At 39.0% G+C, this 16,125-nt stretch overlaps 1 protein-coding gene across 8 annotated transcripts in view; it reads right to left on the reverse strand.

Moving 5' to 3' along the window:
* Positions 1–16,125, reverse strand: part of ARHGAP6 (Rho GTPase activating protein 6) — a 462,402-nt gene that overhangs the window by 129,911 nt on the left and 316,366 nt on the right. Inside the window, exon 1 of one of the 8 annotated variants that reach the window (XM_008524996.2) lies at positions 4,129–4,292. The exons of the other annotated variants lie outside the window; for them this stretch is intronic. Coding sequence (XP_008523218.2) covers positions 4,129–4,188 — 60 coding nt within the window. The 5' untranslated portion in view covers positions 4,189–4,292. Of the gene's footprint in view, positions 1–4,128; positions 4,293–16,125 lie in introns of those variants that run through there. 8 annotated transcript variants of the gene reach the window in all.

Raw genomic sequence — 16,125 nt, forward strand, 5'->3', positions numbered from 1 at the left:
CAATTTCTAGAGTCATAATGAGGGGTGGGGATGGAGGTTGGAGTGGTACTACTGGTATTTGGCGGGGAGAGACCAGGGATGCTGCTACATCATCCTACAATGCACAAGACAGACCCCACAACAAAGAATGATCTAGCCTTGAATGTCAACACTGCTGAAGTTGAGAAACCTTACTCTAGAAAACAAGGCCAACATTTAATCATGTTGTGTGTTCAGAACTTGACACACAGAAAGAATGAGAAGTCTGTGTGCATTTTTAAAACATAACTGAGAAAGAAAAATCAAGAGCTCAAATCTTAAAGTTGGTAAACTTGATATAGGACCTCATACAATGGGTTTTTTACTTCTTGTATCAACTGTCTCAGAAAAATCTCAACAGTTTGGGGAGTGACCAGGATGTGAAAGAAATTATACAAGATGAAGAAATGGCTGCCCCGGGATTAAGATAGCTCATGTCTCCAAATCAAAACCATTCTGCAGAAATTAGAGCAGTTATTTGCTTCTTCAGAAGTTACTTAAAAGTGAGTGTGTTCTCTATTTCTTGGGAGGTTTCTTAAAGGTGATTGTGTTACGTAAGTAATAAAGAGGAGAAAAATAACCAAAACCATTAGCCTTTAGTGTAACTACTGGATTAGGGCTCATTTAGTTTGTCAGGGAAGAGTTCTGGTTTGGAATTTGCTTGAATTTGGCAGAATAACGAGAAATGAGTAGTTTTGTCCGTAGAGTGGGCAGGGATTTAAGAAGCCTTAATTATCACAATTTTCAAAATCATCACTCTCCAAAAGTATTATTTGATGAATATAATAAGGTTTCTGTTACGAAATTATTACCAAATAACCTCTGACAGCCATGGAGAATATAAAGCAGTGTGCTATAAGTAGAGGAGGTCCACTTTGTTGTAGACCTTGGGCAACACACAATATTTGACAGATCCAGGACATGGAACACCTTATCTATCCAAATACCAAACTCAAGATACTCCTGCAAGTGAGAATAACCCTCTCCCCTGGCCCCCATACACCACACATCAGGAGAATGGCCATAAATGAGCATCAGTTCAATGTCTCCTTGTCTAGGAACCTTTTCTTACTGGTCTACATGAGCTGGAGTGCTCAGGCCTCAAGGTTTCCCAGGATATTTTGGGAATGCCTCTATTTCAAACAACTACTTGTTTCTACTTTGGTCTCCCCACTACCTGGCAAGCTCCTTAAGGCAGATTCAGAAAAATACCTAGAAACTGGTCAGTGTGCTTAATATCTGCTCAAAGAACCATCATTAGCATTAAAATGCCACCATACTGTCATATGAAAGTAATGAAAACAACATCGAACATTTACTGAGCTTTTATTATATTCTAGGCATTGTTCTAACCACATGATATATGTTAGCTCATTTAATTCTCATAATCTTATAGAGGAAAAGTTGTTTCTATCCCCAATTTACAGATGAGGAATTGTCTAAACCTATAACTTTAAAAAGAAATGAGTCACTTCTTAAAACACACATACCCTGTCCTGTTTTTGATGAGTGCAATTTGAAAGGTAAACTAATTTGTTGTCTGCCACTAGGATGCTAACCAAAGCAACCTGTGTCTATTTCTAACAGCAAATACGAACTCAACTCGATCAGAGTCATGAAGCTTGTCTCCTTTTGTCACTTAATTTTGCCTGTCCATTTGACTTCCCAGGGATGCACTAAGGAGATAATTGTAGAGAAAGTTAAAGAACCCCCAACCCAATAACTCCCCTGCAGTTGTGGTCAACCGCCACAGATTGGGAGGAAACCTCTGCAAATACAGGCAAGTATTACCACACCAGGGCAGCATTGCCATGGCAACCAGGAAAAACCCATCTATCCCAGCTGTGCGTGCAAACCTGAGCAGGAACAGCCCTCACTCCTTCCTTGGTTCCAAAAGATGGTTTGAAAACAAACAAACGCAAGTCCAGTCCTCATAGGAACTGCAAGGTGCTGTCTTTCTCTCATCGCTATGCTCAGAGAAAGCTACAGTGGGAACTAATGACATCTTGTTAGAAAATCCAGGCCTCGGCCCTCCATTATCCTCCTTCCCAGGTAGCCCACTGAAGACATACTCAACACATATGGAAAGGCCATTTCAAGTGACATCCTGAAGGTCACTGAGAATGAGCAGAATAGGAAAGCTGCTGATATATTCTTAGCGTGACACTGAATCAGAACTAATTTGCTGGCATATACTCTCTACCTGGCATCAGATGTTCAGATTAAAATATATGAAAAGCTTCAAATATTTTAATAGCTTCCCGCATTGCAGCTTCCACAAATGTTAGCTATCAAGGCGGCAGTCCAAACTGGCTCCTTCCACAGGGTCCTGACTAGAGAAGGAAATGTTTGCGAATTTGCACAGCTGCATGCAATAACAAATTCAGGCTCGGAAGGTTTACAAAATCCCATTTTTGCCCTGTGATGAGGAACTTGGGTTCAACCACAAATGATTTTTTCTTAATCTGAAGATAGGCACAACAGAGCTACTTCAAAATCTATTTCTTTCTCAAGACAGTAGTGGATTTTTAAACTACTTATCGAACATTGCTTAAATGTGTAATTCCTATCAGCAGGATTTACAAAGACGGTTGGAAAACAAAGGGGGATTTACTGCCTTTGTGGCTTAATTTCCCACAGGTAGAAAAAAATGTTCCTGATGAACAGTAATAGGTACCCAGGAACCTGCAACCACTGCTACCTGAGTTGATTCATTTTATAGTTGCTATTACTGGAAATAATCAGAATCACAATATGAAGTCTTTGCCCTCCTTCAGAATGGAATCATTGAACACATTGTAAATGATGGCGATTTAAGAGCAGTAAATTTTCTTCAAAAGTAACTTTGTTTTTAACAGATTAAATAATTAACATATATTTAAATTACTTTATACTTACAGTGCCATGTGCACATGATAGAGGAAGAAATCTGCAAATGAATTGAAATGGCATAGTCACATAGTTTAAGGTAAAGGATTGCCAATCTGTAGGAAAGCTTGTGACTCTATCTTATTAGTGTTAAAAAAAATTCACCATAATGTCTTAAAAAAATTTAACTAATGTTTAATATGATACTATCTGTTTCTTTAGGAAAGACTCAAAGAAACTTTTACTTGTAGCTATACGAAACCAGCAAGTATCTAAGCTCTGTGAACACTTTGGTAATATTCTAAATTAATAATAAGATGGATTTTAGGGTTCTTTCTATGAAATAATAAAAAGTTGGAATCATAAAAAATAAGGCTTATTTATTTATTTTGCTACAAGCAGCAAAACCAAGGCTTTCTGATTTTCTGAACCAATCATCTGTCTTTGCTGCATGGAGCGGCTGCAAGGAAAAGTCAGACCACATTTTGGGGTTCCACCTCAGTACTCATACTGCTTGTAGATGTCACAGAATCTTGATCCTTCATCATATTGAGGGGAAGGGCAATGTTTGCCCTTGTCCCAAATATCCGTCATTATACAGTACCCAATGATTGAGACCCAAAGAGAGGATCAAAAGCAATGATGTTTAGTCTCAGTTCTGACATGGACTAGCCAGGTGACCCTGCCATAACCTGATCCACTCTCACCCTCAGTTTTTTTTATCTGTCACAGAAAGACACTGCATTAGAAGGCCACTAAGACCTATACAACAGTAACATTATAAGTCGATATGCATGGTTAAAGCCAAATTGTGTTGATTTAAAAATATTGAGAACATAGCCAAAAGGAAAGGTGCAGAAAAAAATGGCAGATCCTTACTGAATTGGCTCTAAGCCTTCAATAAAAATATGAGTGTCTTGGCAATGATATGTAACATTCCAGTCAGCCTGACTTGAAGGCTCTGAACCTTCTCCTAAAGCAACAGACAGAGACATCTTAAGTGTCATTTGAACCATCTGAACTTTGAAGTTGAAAGAGAGCAAGTGCTGGAACAAGCCGAGTGAATCCCTTCAAAGCTACTGCTTCTCTCACTCTTTCCTGCTTGTGTCCACCTTACCCAGATGCTGCTCCAGGATTATTACCCTGTGAAGTCTCTCACATCTTACTGGCTTGGGTCCTGCCTTGCTTCAAGCAGGAGGCACAAAACACAGAGCCTGAAATGCACGCACCGTATCTTCTTACCTCTCCAGGGTCCTTACACCTCAGCAGTAGCAGCAGCTCCAGGCAGAAATGAGCCCCCATCCTCCCCAAGTAGAGCCCTTGTCCAGTGTGGGAACGGAGAAGGAGGCAGGAGACAGGGATACTGCTCAAAGAGCTAGAGGAGCCAGGCAGGCAGGCTCTCTGGCTGGAATGTGCTGCTAGCAGCCCTGGGAGGGAAATGGCTTTGGGTCACTGTGATCCTCTGAGTCAGACACCCTGGGGAGCTCTCAGCTCTGAAAGCCTCCTTCAGCACACACGGGCGAGAGGCACCAATCACTTACTAGGGGAAAAAGTCTGAAAGTTACAAAGTTAAGGTAAATGGGTATACCAGTTTACAGTAAATAGTAGAAATGCAATATGAACACCAGAGGGAACAAATCATTTAAATGAAATGCTAACTCACATATTTGATAAGAGATTTGTATCCAGAATATACAAAGAACCCTTACAACTCAATAATAAAAAGACAAATAACCCAATTTATAAATGGGCAAAGGTTCTGAATAGACATTTATCTGAAGAAAATATACAAATGGCCAATAAGCATATGAAAAGATGCTTGATATCGTTAGGCATCAGGAAAATGCAAATGAAAACCACAATGAGATATCAAATCACACCCACTAGGATGAGTAAAAAGAAATGTTGGCGAGGGTGTGGAGAAATTGGAACTCTCCTACACTGCTGGTGAAATGCTTTGGAAAACAGTTGGGCAGTTTCTCAAAATGTTAAACATAGAGTTACCATGTGACCCAGCAATTACACTCCTAGGTATATACCCCAAACAATTCAAAACAGGTGTTGAAACAAGTACATGTACATACATGTTCATAGCATCACTATTCACAGTAGCCCAAAGTGGAAACAACCTAAGCGTCCATCAGCTGATGAACGGATAAACAATATGTGGCATATCCATACAATGGAATGTCATTCCACCATGAAAAGGAATAAAGTCCTGACACATGCTACAACATGGATGAACCTTGAAAACATTATGGTAAGTGCAAGAAGCCAGTCACAAAAGGCCACATATTGTGTGATTCCAGTTATATGAAATGTCCAGAATAGGCAAATCCAGAGAATGGCAAAGGATTAGTGGTTGCCAGGGGCTGAGGGGGCTGGGAGGATTGAGAGCAGTAATGACCAAGGGGTGCAGGGTTTCTTTTCGGGTGATGAAACTGTCTAAATTTGATTGTGGTAATGATTGTATAACTCTGTGATGTCATTAAATTATACAATTTAAAAGAGTGAACTGTGTGGTATGTAAATTATATCTCAATAAAGCTGTTATATGAAGAATGAAGTGCTCTTATTCCTTTGCCACAACCCTTCCCCAATTACACAGGGCTCTTCTGAGGTCACCATTACTCCTGTAGATTCACCTATGTGGCTTGGCAGGGGTCATGGTGAGAGAGGGCTGCCATCGAGCGTGGAGCTACAATTGCTGGCCCCTGGCACATCGGGACTCTTCTCAGCTTCATTTCTAGGACACTGATGACAAGAATTCTGCTCCAGTTTCATGGTTTAGGCCTGCTCTTCCCTGACTCCTTCATCCCCTTCCCAGCATGTCCATGATTCCCATTTGGGAGAGTCCTTTTGAACTTAGGGTTGCTCTTGTATCCCGTGTGGCCTCCCTCTCCAAATACATTATATGTGACCTAAGCACAGTAGGTGCTCACAGCTCAGTGACTGCTCAGAGCTCAAATTAAGTAGTTACTTGTTACCCTTCACTTTTTTTTGGAAGGAAAGGATCTATTTTTTTGAGCATTTAAAAAATAAGATTATTGCCTCCAGGGGCTATTGTGTATTTTTACTATTATAAGTAAAAATTAAATTAGCAGATGATGCCAATGAAGGACACAATTCAATGAAGAGAATACTAGAGCATTGGATTAAAAAAATATTAAACATTCTTATATGATTTTATCATCCACTAAGAGAACTACATTAAAGTTACTGACATTTTAATTATTAGTATTCATTATTATTATTATTAGCTTGTTTCCATATCCTTTATCTTTCCAAACCACACCTGGGCACAATGAACCAATGCCCATGAAAATTATTTTCTTAATGATAACTAGTTCCATCCTGCCTGATACTCAAGATTTTGTTTGAATCAGTCCATTCTACAATTAGGCCTAAGGTCTTAAGAGAAAGATTTGCTAGTGGCCCTGATTAGCTACAATGCATAGTGTCTGGAATTTATCACATTTTGGACCAACATGTAATTTTTGCCTATTCTGGATTTGTCTCAAAAATTTTCAACTTTTAAAAGTCCTTAAGTGGGGCTGGCCCAGTGGCATAGTGGTTAAGTTTGCGTATTCCGTTTTGGCAGCCCAGGGTTCATGGGCTCAGATCCCAGGCATGGACCTGCACACCACTCATCAAGCCATGCTGTGGTGGTGCCCCACATACAAAATAGAGGAAGATTGGCACAGATGTTAGCTCAGTGACAATCTTCCTCAAGCAAAAAGAAGAAGATTGGAAACAGATCTTAGCGCAGGGCCAATCTTCCACACCAAAAACAAAGTCCTTAAAATTATTCACTTTCAAAGTTGGTACCATTGCCCTCTGAAGGATGTTGGTGCAACCATGAAGAAATAGACTTTCCCATCTGAGGATAAGCAAGGCTGCAAGTGAATGTTCCCCAAAGACCCTGTCCATGTTCATTCTTCACTGGAATGTCCATACAGGCTTTTTCTTCAACAACTTGAGTGCTGTAGATGTCAAATAATAAAACTCAGAGGCATACGCTATGTTACTTTTTAAGGGAAAAAAGTGGGGGGAAATCAAAGGGTTTAACAATTTCATTCACTGGCTTACATTCAGCGACTCTGAAAATTTGGCCACTGCTCAGGTTTGTGAATTTCTATGGAAAGTGAACTGTGTTTGGCAAGCTTGATGAAATATGAGGCTGATAAAAAAATGTTTCATGCTTTCTCAAGACCTTATGCCACTAACTGTGTGGGATTGGAAAAACTGTTCAAATGTCAATTTAAACACTGTAAATAAATTATTTTCTATACTCATGTGAATTAATATATTTCTGTTGATTTCAGACCATGACTTGAACTAAAGTTTCTTTGAGTTTTAATTAGGAAATGCTTCACAGAGAACATGAACTTCAGATTAGGCAAGTTGAGTTCAGTAGAGACCTGTTTCAGAGTCAGAAATGTTCATGCAATACTTTATTTCACACTACGGGGAATCGACTGAAAATTCAATTGACATGAAGGTTGTTAGGACGCAGGTCTTAAACTCAAAAAAGAGATTAGGCCAAAAGAAATAAAACATTATTGTAACAGCCCAAATCATTATATAAAAGAACACTGTGGTGAATTCCACTGCAAAGTTCATGACTTGTGAATATTATCTCCAAACCAGTCATCTCTGAGTTTTATAGAGTTGGCTATCCGATTGCCTTCTTGACCCTTCCATCTGGTATCTCAGGGTCATCTCAAACTTCACTTATCCAATGCTGAACTCTTGACTTTCCCTTCTGGTAAATGTCTTTGTACCTAAGCCTACTACATCGTAAGAGGTGTTTATAAAGCATTTATCTCAGTGCTTGGCATGCAGACCTGTTCAATAAATGTTCATGATGATGATATTGATGATGACTGATGATGATGAAGATGATGATGATGATGATTTTTATGTATCCAATGAGTTGAGCCAGAAACCAAATAGTTTTTCTTGATTCTTTTCTTCACCTCACATCTCACATTTAATCCATTTCCAGGTTCTGTCAACTCTGCCTCCAAAATAAACCAGAAATCCGACCCCTCCTCTCCAACTCCATTTTCATCATCCCACCTCCAGCCTCCATTACATTTCTCCTGAACAAATTTAACAACCTAACCATGTCCACTCTTGTCCTTTCCCAATTAATTGTCCATGGGGGAAACCAGAATGATCTTCTTAAACACAAATCTTCATTACTAAGATGTATATAGTTCTTATCATGTATTTATTAAATATGCTAAACAACCTTATGAGGTAGGTGCTGTTATTACTTCCATTTTACAGGTGAAGAATTGAGCAAAGAGAGGTTGGAACATGTCCAAGATCACTCTGCTTCTAAGAGGCAAAGCTAGAATTTACGCTTGAGCAGTCTGGCTTGAGCTGTTAACCACTACACAAAGTACCATGCTATACCCAAGCTTTAAAAAATAACAAACAAACAAAGACTGTCAATTCACTTCCACTGCACTTAGAATAAAATCCATCTGCATACGACTTCCCCGTGCCAAAGGGTCTGGGCCTCCTTCCTCAGCCTCCTCTCTTGTGCTGTTCTCTTCCCTCCTGTTTTCCCAAAACTGATGAACAAGGTAAGCTTGGCCCTGCGTTGGCCTTTCTGCCTGTGCTGTTCCCAGTGCCTGAAGTGCTCTTTCCAGACGTTTTCACAGGGCTGGCTCCTCCTTCTTTATTCTTTGACCTCACTCCCTCAGAAAAGCCTTCCCTGACCTTGCCAGCCTGAAGTCAATATTCCTTGGCTTCTCTATCTCAACGCCCTGTTGGTTTTTTTCTTAGCACCTATCTCAACTAGTAATTGTTTTCATATGCTTATCCATTTGTCTATTGACTGTCTCTCCCACTGGCCTGGAGGCTTCACAATGATAAATATTGTTTACCATTGAATTTCTACCACCTAGCATCATGGCTTGCACGTAGTAGGTGCTGAGAATATTTGACAAATGATTGGATGAAAACAAGAATGCTGTGGTAACATGAAACATCCACCTAGACCTTAGGTACTCCAGGTGTGATTGCAGGATCAGAATCAGGATCACCTGGGAATGCTTTTAATCAAAAGTAGAGTCCAAGGACTCTGTTATTTTAAGCACTTATTTTGAGGCCTATCACCTAGTTTTCTAAAGAATTTTTATAATTTTGATTTTGATACGATTGGGCAACGAGTAATTCATAGAATTTTTGTTTGGCTGTGATTAAGTAATCATTGTGCATTTTCAGGAAAACTTGCTAAGGGAGAAAAATGTACATTATACTTTGCTTTCACATGTGATAAGATTGTTAAAAATACTAACAATGAAATAGGTACAAACTATGGTACCATGTTTTCAGATATATAGGTAAGCATTTACACAATTACCTTGGGAACCAATAATTTCCTTTTCAGCTTGCAGACTTTTCTGCAGGCTCCTGGAAAACTTGTGGTTCCTGGTTCCTGTAATTAGATAATAATGTATAATGGATGAAATGGACCAGCTGGAGTCCAGTCCTGAATCAACCACAATAGGACTTCTGGGGCCCGGGAATCTGCATTTTAATAAGTTTTCTAGGAAATTCTTTTTTTTTCTTCTTAAAGATTCGCACCTAAGCTAACAACTGTTGCCAATCTTCTTTTTTTTTTTTAAAGATTGGTACTTGAGCTAACAACTGTTGCCAATCTTCTTCTTTTTTCTTCTTTCTGCTTTTTCTCCCCAAATCCCCCCAGTATATAGTTGTATATACTAGTTAGTTTACACACTAGTTTAGTTGTGCATCCTTCTAGTTGTAGTACGTGGGAGGCTGCCTCAACGTGGCCTGGTGAGTGGTGCCATGTCCGCACCCAGGATCTGAACCAGAGAAACCCTGGGCCACTGTAGTGGAGCATGCGAACTTAACCACTCGGTCATGGGGCCAGCCCCCCTAGGAAATTCTTATGCAAACAAAATTTGAAAGCTATTTTTTCTTTTTATCTAGCCTTATGTATATTGCTTTAGAAAAACATACAATGGAGATCCAGTGTCCACTCTTGAAATTTGTGGTTTAATTCTGAGAAATCCAAGATAATGTTTCACATAAAGGAAAAACATAGACTATTAATTGATGTTAAGCTCAGTAAGTGTCCAGAAACGCAGATTATCAATAATCTTTTTGGTAAAATAAATCATCTTGGATAAATATCTTTTGTTAGCCTGCATGTACACATGGGAAGAAAGGGACAGGCATTTCTCACCTTGGAAGGGAAGGATGAACCATTTGGCCACATGGAAAGAAGAGCAAGATAAGTTCCTTAGCCTATAACTTGACTATGTTTTAGGCTATAAGTGGATAATGTTAAGAAAATTAAAATTGAAGGCAGGAAGAGGCTTCCTGGCTTGCTCAAAAGACAGAGGTGGCTGTTTTTTTCTCTTTTAGGGAAAGATACCTAAGTTCAAGAATATGATAGAAGAGCTTAAGTTAAAAACAAAAACAAAACAACAAGAAAAGATCCAGTCATGTGTTTTATTCCAAATAAATAAACGCAGTAATAAACCATGCCCCTGTCCAAAAGGCAAAGGGAAGCTTTGGTGAGGATCTCACCATGACCTGCTTCGTCTCCATCTCACCCACGCATTTTCTTCCATCCTCCTTGACACCTCCAGGGCATTCAGTACTAGTGACTAAGAGGTGCTGGAGATGCTTTCTTCCCTGGCCTGCTGTGACATTCCTCTCTTCACATGCCCCTTCCCTACTCAAAACTCTTCCATTGTTGTTCAATTAAGACCTTTCAGCATTAGACCCCAAGCTTTGCATGACCTGACCTCAACCCATTCTTCCAAACCCTTCTCTTCCCAGCAAACCTTGCACTTTAGTTCAACAGAGCTGCTCACTCCCATACTTTTCAGATTCTCTTTCTTTGCTTTTGTTGTTTTGTTCTCCAGAGTTCCCTTTATCCTCTTATTTCACATAAAATATCCTACGTGTTATTGCATCTTGCTTGTATTCACTGTGCACTAGGTTCCATCCCCTTTTGCCTACTCAAGAACATCACTCCAGCCATCTTCTTATGGATCATCAATTTTCTCTTCTCAACTGGATGAGTGCCGTGAGCATTAAAACATACTGTTATAACTCCCACTATACAAAAGTTTTTGATCACACTTCCCTTTTTAGCTACCACCTCATTACTCTCCTCTTTGTAGAGAAAAATTCTTCATAGAAGTGCTTATATATCCCACCTTCCATTTCCTCTCCTCCCAGTCTTTCTTGAACCCACTTAATAAGGCTTTTGACTCCACCATCCATCAACACTGCTCTTATTAATGTTACCAATAATCTTTACGTTTCTAGCTGCTCTGATCAATTCTCATTCTTCATCTTACTTGACCCACCAGTAGGATAACCCCATAACTTATCCAAACCAGAACTCTTTTAAGAGTCAAAGTGGGTGTTAGTGATAAGTGTACTAATTGATAATTATGCCTTGCCTAGGGCTGTACTTGGCAAACAGACTTACTGTCATCTTCTCATCAGAAGCATCACACCTACTTACGAGATCCCATTGCCCCCACCCTTTAAAACACTTTCTTCACCTGGCTTTTCAGATGCCACTGGGCCACTGATTCTCAGTCTCCTATGCTGTTTCCTCCTCCACCTCCCTGAATACAACATAATGGTGGAATTCCCCATGACTCTGCCTTTGGATCTCTTTTATTTTTCATCTGCAATCATTCCATTGGTGATTTTAATAAATCTTATAACTTTAAATGACATCTATGCACTGACAGCTCCCTAATTTATATCTCCAACTAGGATCTTCTTTCCTGAATTAGTTCTTCAACTTCCTCCCAACCTGCTCCTCTATGATCTTGCCCATCTAAGTCAATGGCAAGTTCATCCTTCCAGTGACTCAGGCCAAAACCTTGGTTCCCTGTCACCCTTGACTTCATATCATACTCCACAGCCAATCCATTAGTAAATCTTGTTGACTCTATCTTCAAAACATGCCCAAATCTGATTTCTTCTTGTCATTTTCTCTGTTCCACCCTGGGCCAAGCTAATATCACCTCTCACCTCAATTAATAACAAAAATTGCTAAAGGACTCAGCATAGAGACTGGTTCTTCAAAACCCTCCCTAAAACAGTCATTTCTCCTCATTGAAGATAATTTTCCTTGAGAAAATCTTTAGATTGTTGATGAGTCACTTCCAGTCCTATCTTTTTCTAGAAAGGTATTAATGCAGATGACCCAGAAAAAAAATACAGGTGTAGAAAAGCTTACCCAAATCCTTTAGTGAGGACTTGAATTAGTATGGAGAGTGTATTTACTCTTTAGTGGTTCACAGGATTCTTAACCATGCCTGAATTACCCTTTCTTATTCATTACAAAATAGTACCATTAAATGGTGTCCATGTATTGTTCACGTGGACAGTGTATAGAGTAGCCATTCCCATGCATTTTGGGGCTGAGTGAGCTGATCTTGGTAATACCACCCTTCCTGTCCATGATTGATCCTGGAACCCAGACCTAAAGCCATCAGCCTTCTTTACTGCCAGAGGCACATGAGGGAAAGGTGGCTGGAGACAAGATGTTTCCTTGAACATAAGCAAGAGACACAGGGTTTAAAAAAAACCCTTTCTTCTTGTATGTCAGGGTTTCTCAACCTCAGCACTATTGCCATTTTGAGTTGATCAGTCTCTGTTGAGGGGGCAGCCCTGTGCAACGTGAGGTGTTTAGCAACAACTCTGGCCTCTACCCACCAGATGCCAGCAGCACCTCTTCAGTTGTGACAACCAAAAATGTCTCCAGACATTGCCAGATGTCTCCTGGGTCGGGGGGGATTACACCAAGTTGGGAACTGCTGGCTAACCATTGTCAGATTTATCCCCAAACTGCCATGGATTCTTTCAATATCAGCTTAGAGAAGCTTAGAGGAACATAAAGTGAAGAGAATTACAGAAAAAAGATCCAGAGTTACTGGATGAAAGCCACCATACCTTGGATTTTTGTGATGTGAGCCTCTGCAATTCCTATCTATTTAAGCTGGTTTAAGTGGGTTTTGCTGTTATTTTTCAGCCGGGAGCATCAAAGTGATCTGGGGTCCACCATCACAGTTTACAGCACATGGCTTTATTCCAGAGCATCCTACGGCTTAGAGAAAAGATCCAGCTCCCATTTGGGGGCAAGATTCTATGGGTTCAGTTTTATGTGAAGGACAGAAATAAAATGGCTTATTTTCCCATTTGTTAATTGCTGCTTATCTACATGTTATGGAATTGTAGAATTTTAGAGCAGGAAGGGATTTTAGGGAAAGAGAATTAAGCTAAAACCAACATCTATGTTTATCTTCAAAGGAAGGCTTTCAAAAGAGGATTAAGACATGCGCCTCCAAATATCAGGAAAAGAGCCACTATCCACTTCAAAACACATCCTGAACATGACAAGTCACCATACATCTTGCGTAAAAAGCAAAGGGAGACATCTTTTATGGCCACGTACACTTAAATATTACCTTCTCCTTAAATAGGAATTCTACATGGTTTTATTGACTAAATCAATTATCTATTTACAGTGGACTTCCTGTCATTTCCATGGGCAGAGTTGTCATTTAATTTTACCATCTAGTGGTATTTTTTTAATGTGAAAACTGATGAACAAATAGAGCTGGCATAATTGGTGGATTATTAAATTCAGGGTGTAGCGAGAAGGGGAGAAGATAAAAAATTGTAATCCATTTCTATTATCTTTATTAATAAAATTTGTATTATCTTTGCTTATTACAAAAGCAATGTAAGCTTAAAACTGAAAAAAATCAGAAATTCAGAAATAAGCAAAATGAATAAAAGTAAAATAATCTATAATACAAGAATCAAGCACTGATTATGTCTTAGTGAATATTCTCCCAAATATTTTTCTTGCATATTGACATTTTCTTCCCAAACATTACCATATTATTTTGAAATCTACTTTATTGTATTTTAAAAGTCCTTTTCTTTTGTTTTCTTGCTGAGGAAGATTCACGCCAAGCTAACATCTATGCCAATATTCCTCTATTTTGTATGTAGGTTGCCACCAAGCATGGCCACTGATGAGTTGTGTAGTTCCACACCCGGGAACTGAACATGGGCTGCTGAAGCAGAGCATGACAAACGCAACCACTGGGCCACCAGGTCTGGCCCTCAAAAGTCCCTTTTATCAGATATTTAAGTTATTTCTAATTCATCCCCATTGTAAAGAATGCTTCATATGAATGGCTGCAATAACTTATACATGCTCAAAAACAAAACTGTAAGAAGAAAACATGAACACAAAAAAATTCTGAAAAATGGACCAAGGTTTAGGATATCATTGATTTCAGAATTCTGTTACTATTCACTTATAGATCCAATCACAGAAAGCAGCCTCAAAGAGGGCAAAGGGGAAGGAAAAGAAAACCAGTCTTGCAGCAAAGGAAACTAGCCCAGCAATAGACATGATAGGGCAAACAATAAATGAACCTATTGGAGAAATGTTCAACAAATGAAGGCCAAGCAGATTTTCTCAGTTTATAAGTCATAGAGCCATCACCCAGAAAAAGAACAGGCTTTACCCAATCATACAATTAGTAAAAAGAAATAATTTGCTCCTCTACAAAAATCCTGTGATAGAAATTCCAAATATCTATATTGACATATATACCCACATATCTGTATTTATATCTATATCTATATTTTTATTCATATCCACTTGTATTTATACCTATACTTATGTCTGTATCTATATGTGCACCTGAATATTCATCCATCCATCCACCTATCTATATGTCAGTGGTTCTCAAATGTGAATGTGCATCAGAATCCCCTGGAAGACTTGTTGAAACACAGATTCCTCTACCCCATCCCCAGAATTTCTGATTCATGATTCCAACATAGTCTAAGAATTTGTATTTATAATAAGTTCTCAGGTGATGCAGATGCTGCTGGTGTGGAGACTACACTTTGAGAAACTCTACCTACACTTCTACCTTTATCTTTATCTCTATCTCATTACCAGCCAATATTCTAGTGAACATATGATTATCCCCACATACTTTAACTTTCATTATCATTAGTTGTTAATATAAACCATAGTGTCATGTACTATACAAAACAGATATTATGAATTCTCTCCACTTAATTTAATAATAAAAATTACAAGATATAAAAATTTTTACTATGTGTCTTCTTCCTCCCAGGAGAATAGTTAAATTGTGGTACATTTCTTGCTTTTACTCAGTTTTCACTGCCTTTGGCTTTTAACTTGATGTATTTACATCTTAATGATTCGGATTTATTTTCCAAACAGTGAGATGAAACAGGGACAACTCAAAGGCAGCTTCATTTTGAAATTGGCCAGGTTTTTGTAAACAAGCTCTTGACTGAGCAATTTATAATTCTCTAAACAGTTGGGGGAAAATATCACATAGAAAAGCAGATGTTATTCTCCTAACTCTTTTTTTCACGGCTACAATCATTGTCTATGGTACCAAACCAATCACATTACTTCAAGTAAATTTTGGCTTTGCTGGATATCAACCGTGTTAGCCATACTCGAGATGTGTTTGAAAGAACAAAGGTTCTCAGAGACAGCTCTATGGCCTGCTTCCTCATGTTAGTTTGATAGCACTCGATTTAAAGGTTGTGTTGGCTCATATTTGCAGCACGCAGTGGGAACACAGTTCCCCAGATGCCAACCTTAACCTAAATAAAAGCTAGGCCTGCATCTCCTCAGGGTCAAGTTAAAGAATATGGGTTGTGCTGTCTCAGACCCCAGCGGGTGCCAATTAGTGGAAGACAAGACATGTACACAAGGGAATGTAATTGGTAATTTTAATGGGTAAATGGTTGCAGGATTGAAAAAAAGACAAGTCACTTTGAGTTGGTGCAGTTGGGAAAACTTCATATTCCATTTGTTCAAATCCATTAGAAATAAAGGTTATTTCTCCAAAAAGTGAAATGCAGATGTTGAACAGGGAGGCAAATTTTTACAGATGAGGTCAAGACAAAGACTATTTGGAGTGAGGAGTTAATGTGTGCCAAGAGAGGGAAGAATCCCCAGAATGATGAATTTCACTACTGAAATGATCATAAATTATGGCCACCTGCAACCTATCGCAAATGTCTTTTATGGTGGGAGAACAGGATAGATGGAAGAATAGGAAAAAACATGTGCCCTAATGGAGAAAAGGAAGACGTGTGCTTTGGTCAGTTCAGAGAAAATATCTCTTTCTCCCTTAAAATATCTGT

Source organism: Equus przewalskii, chromosome X (genome assembly GCF_037783145.1).
Source record: "Equus przewalskii isolate Varuska chromosome X, EquPr2, whole genome shotgun sequence".
NCBI classification, from domain to species: domain Eukaryota; kingdom Metazoa; phylum Chordata; class Mammalia; order Perissodactyla; family Equidae; genus Equus; species Equus przewalskii.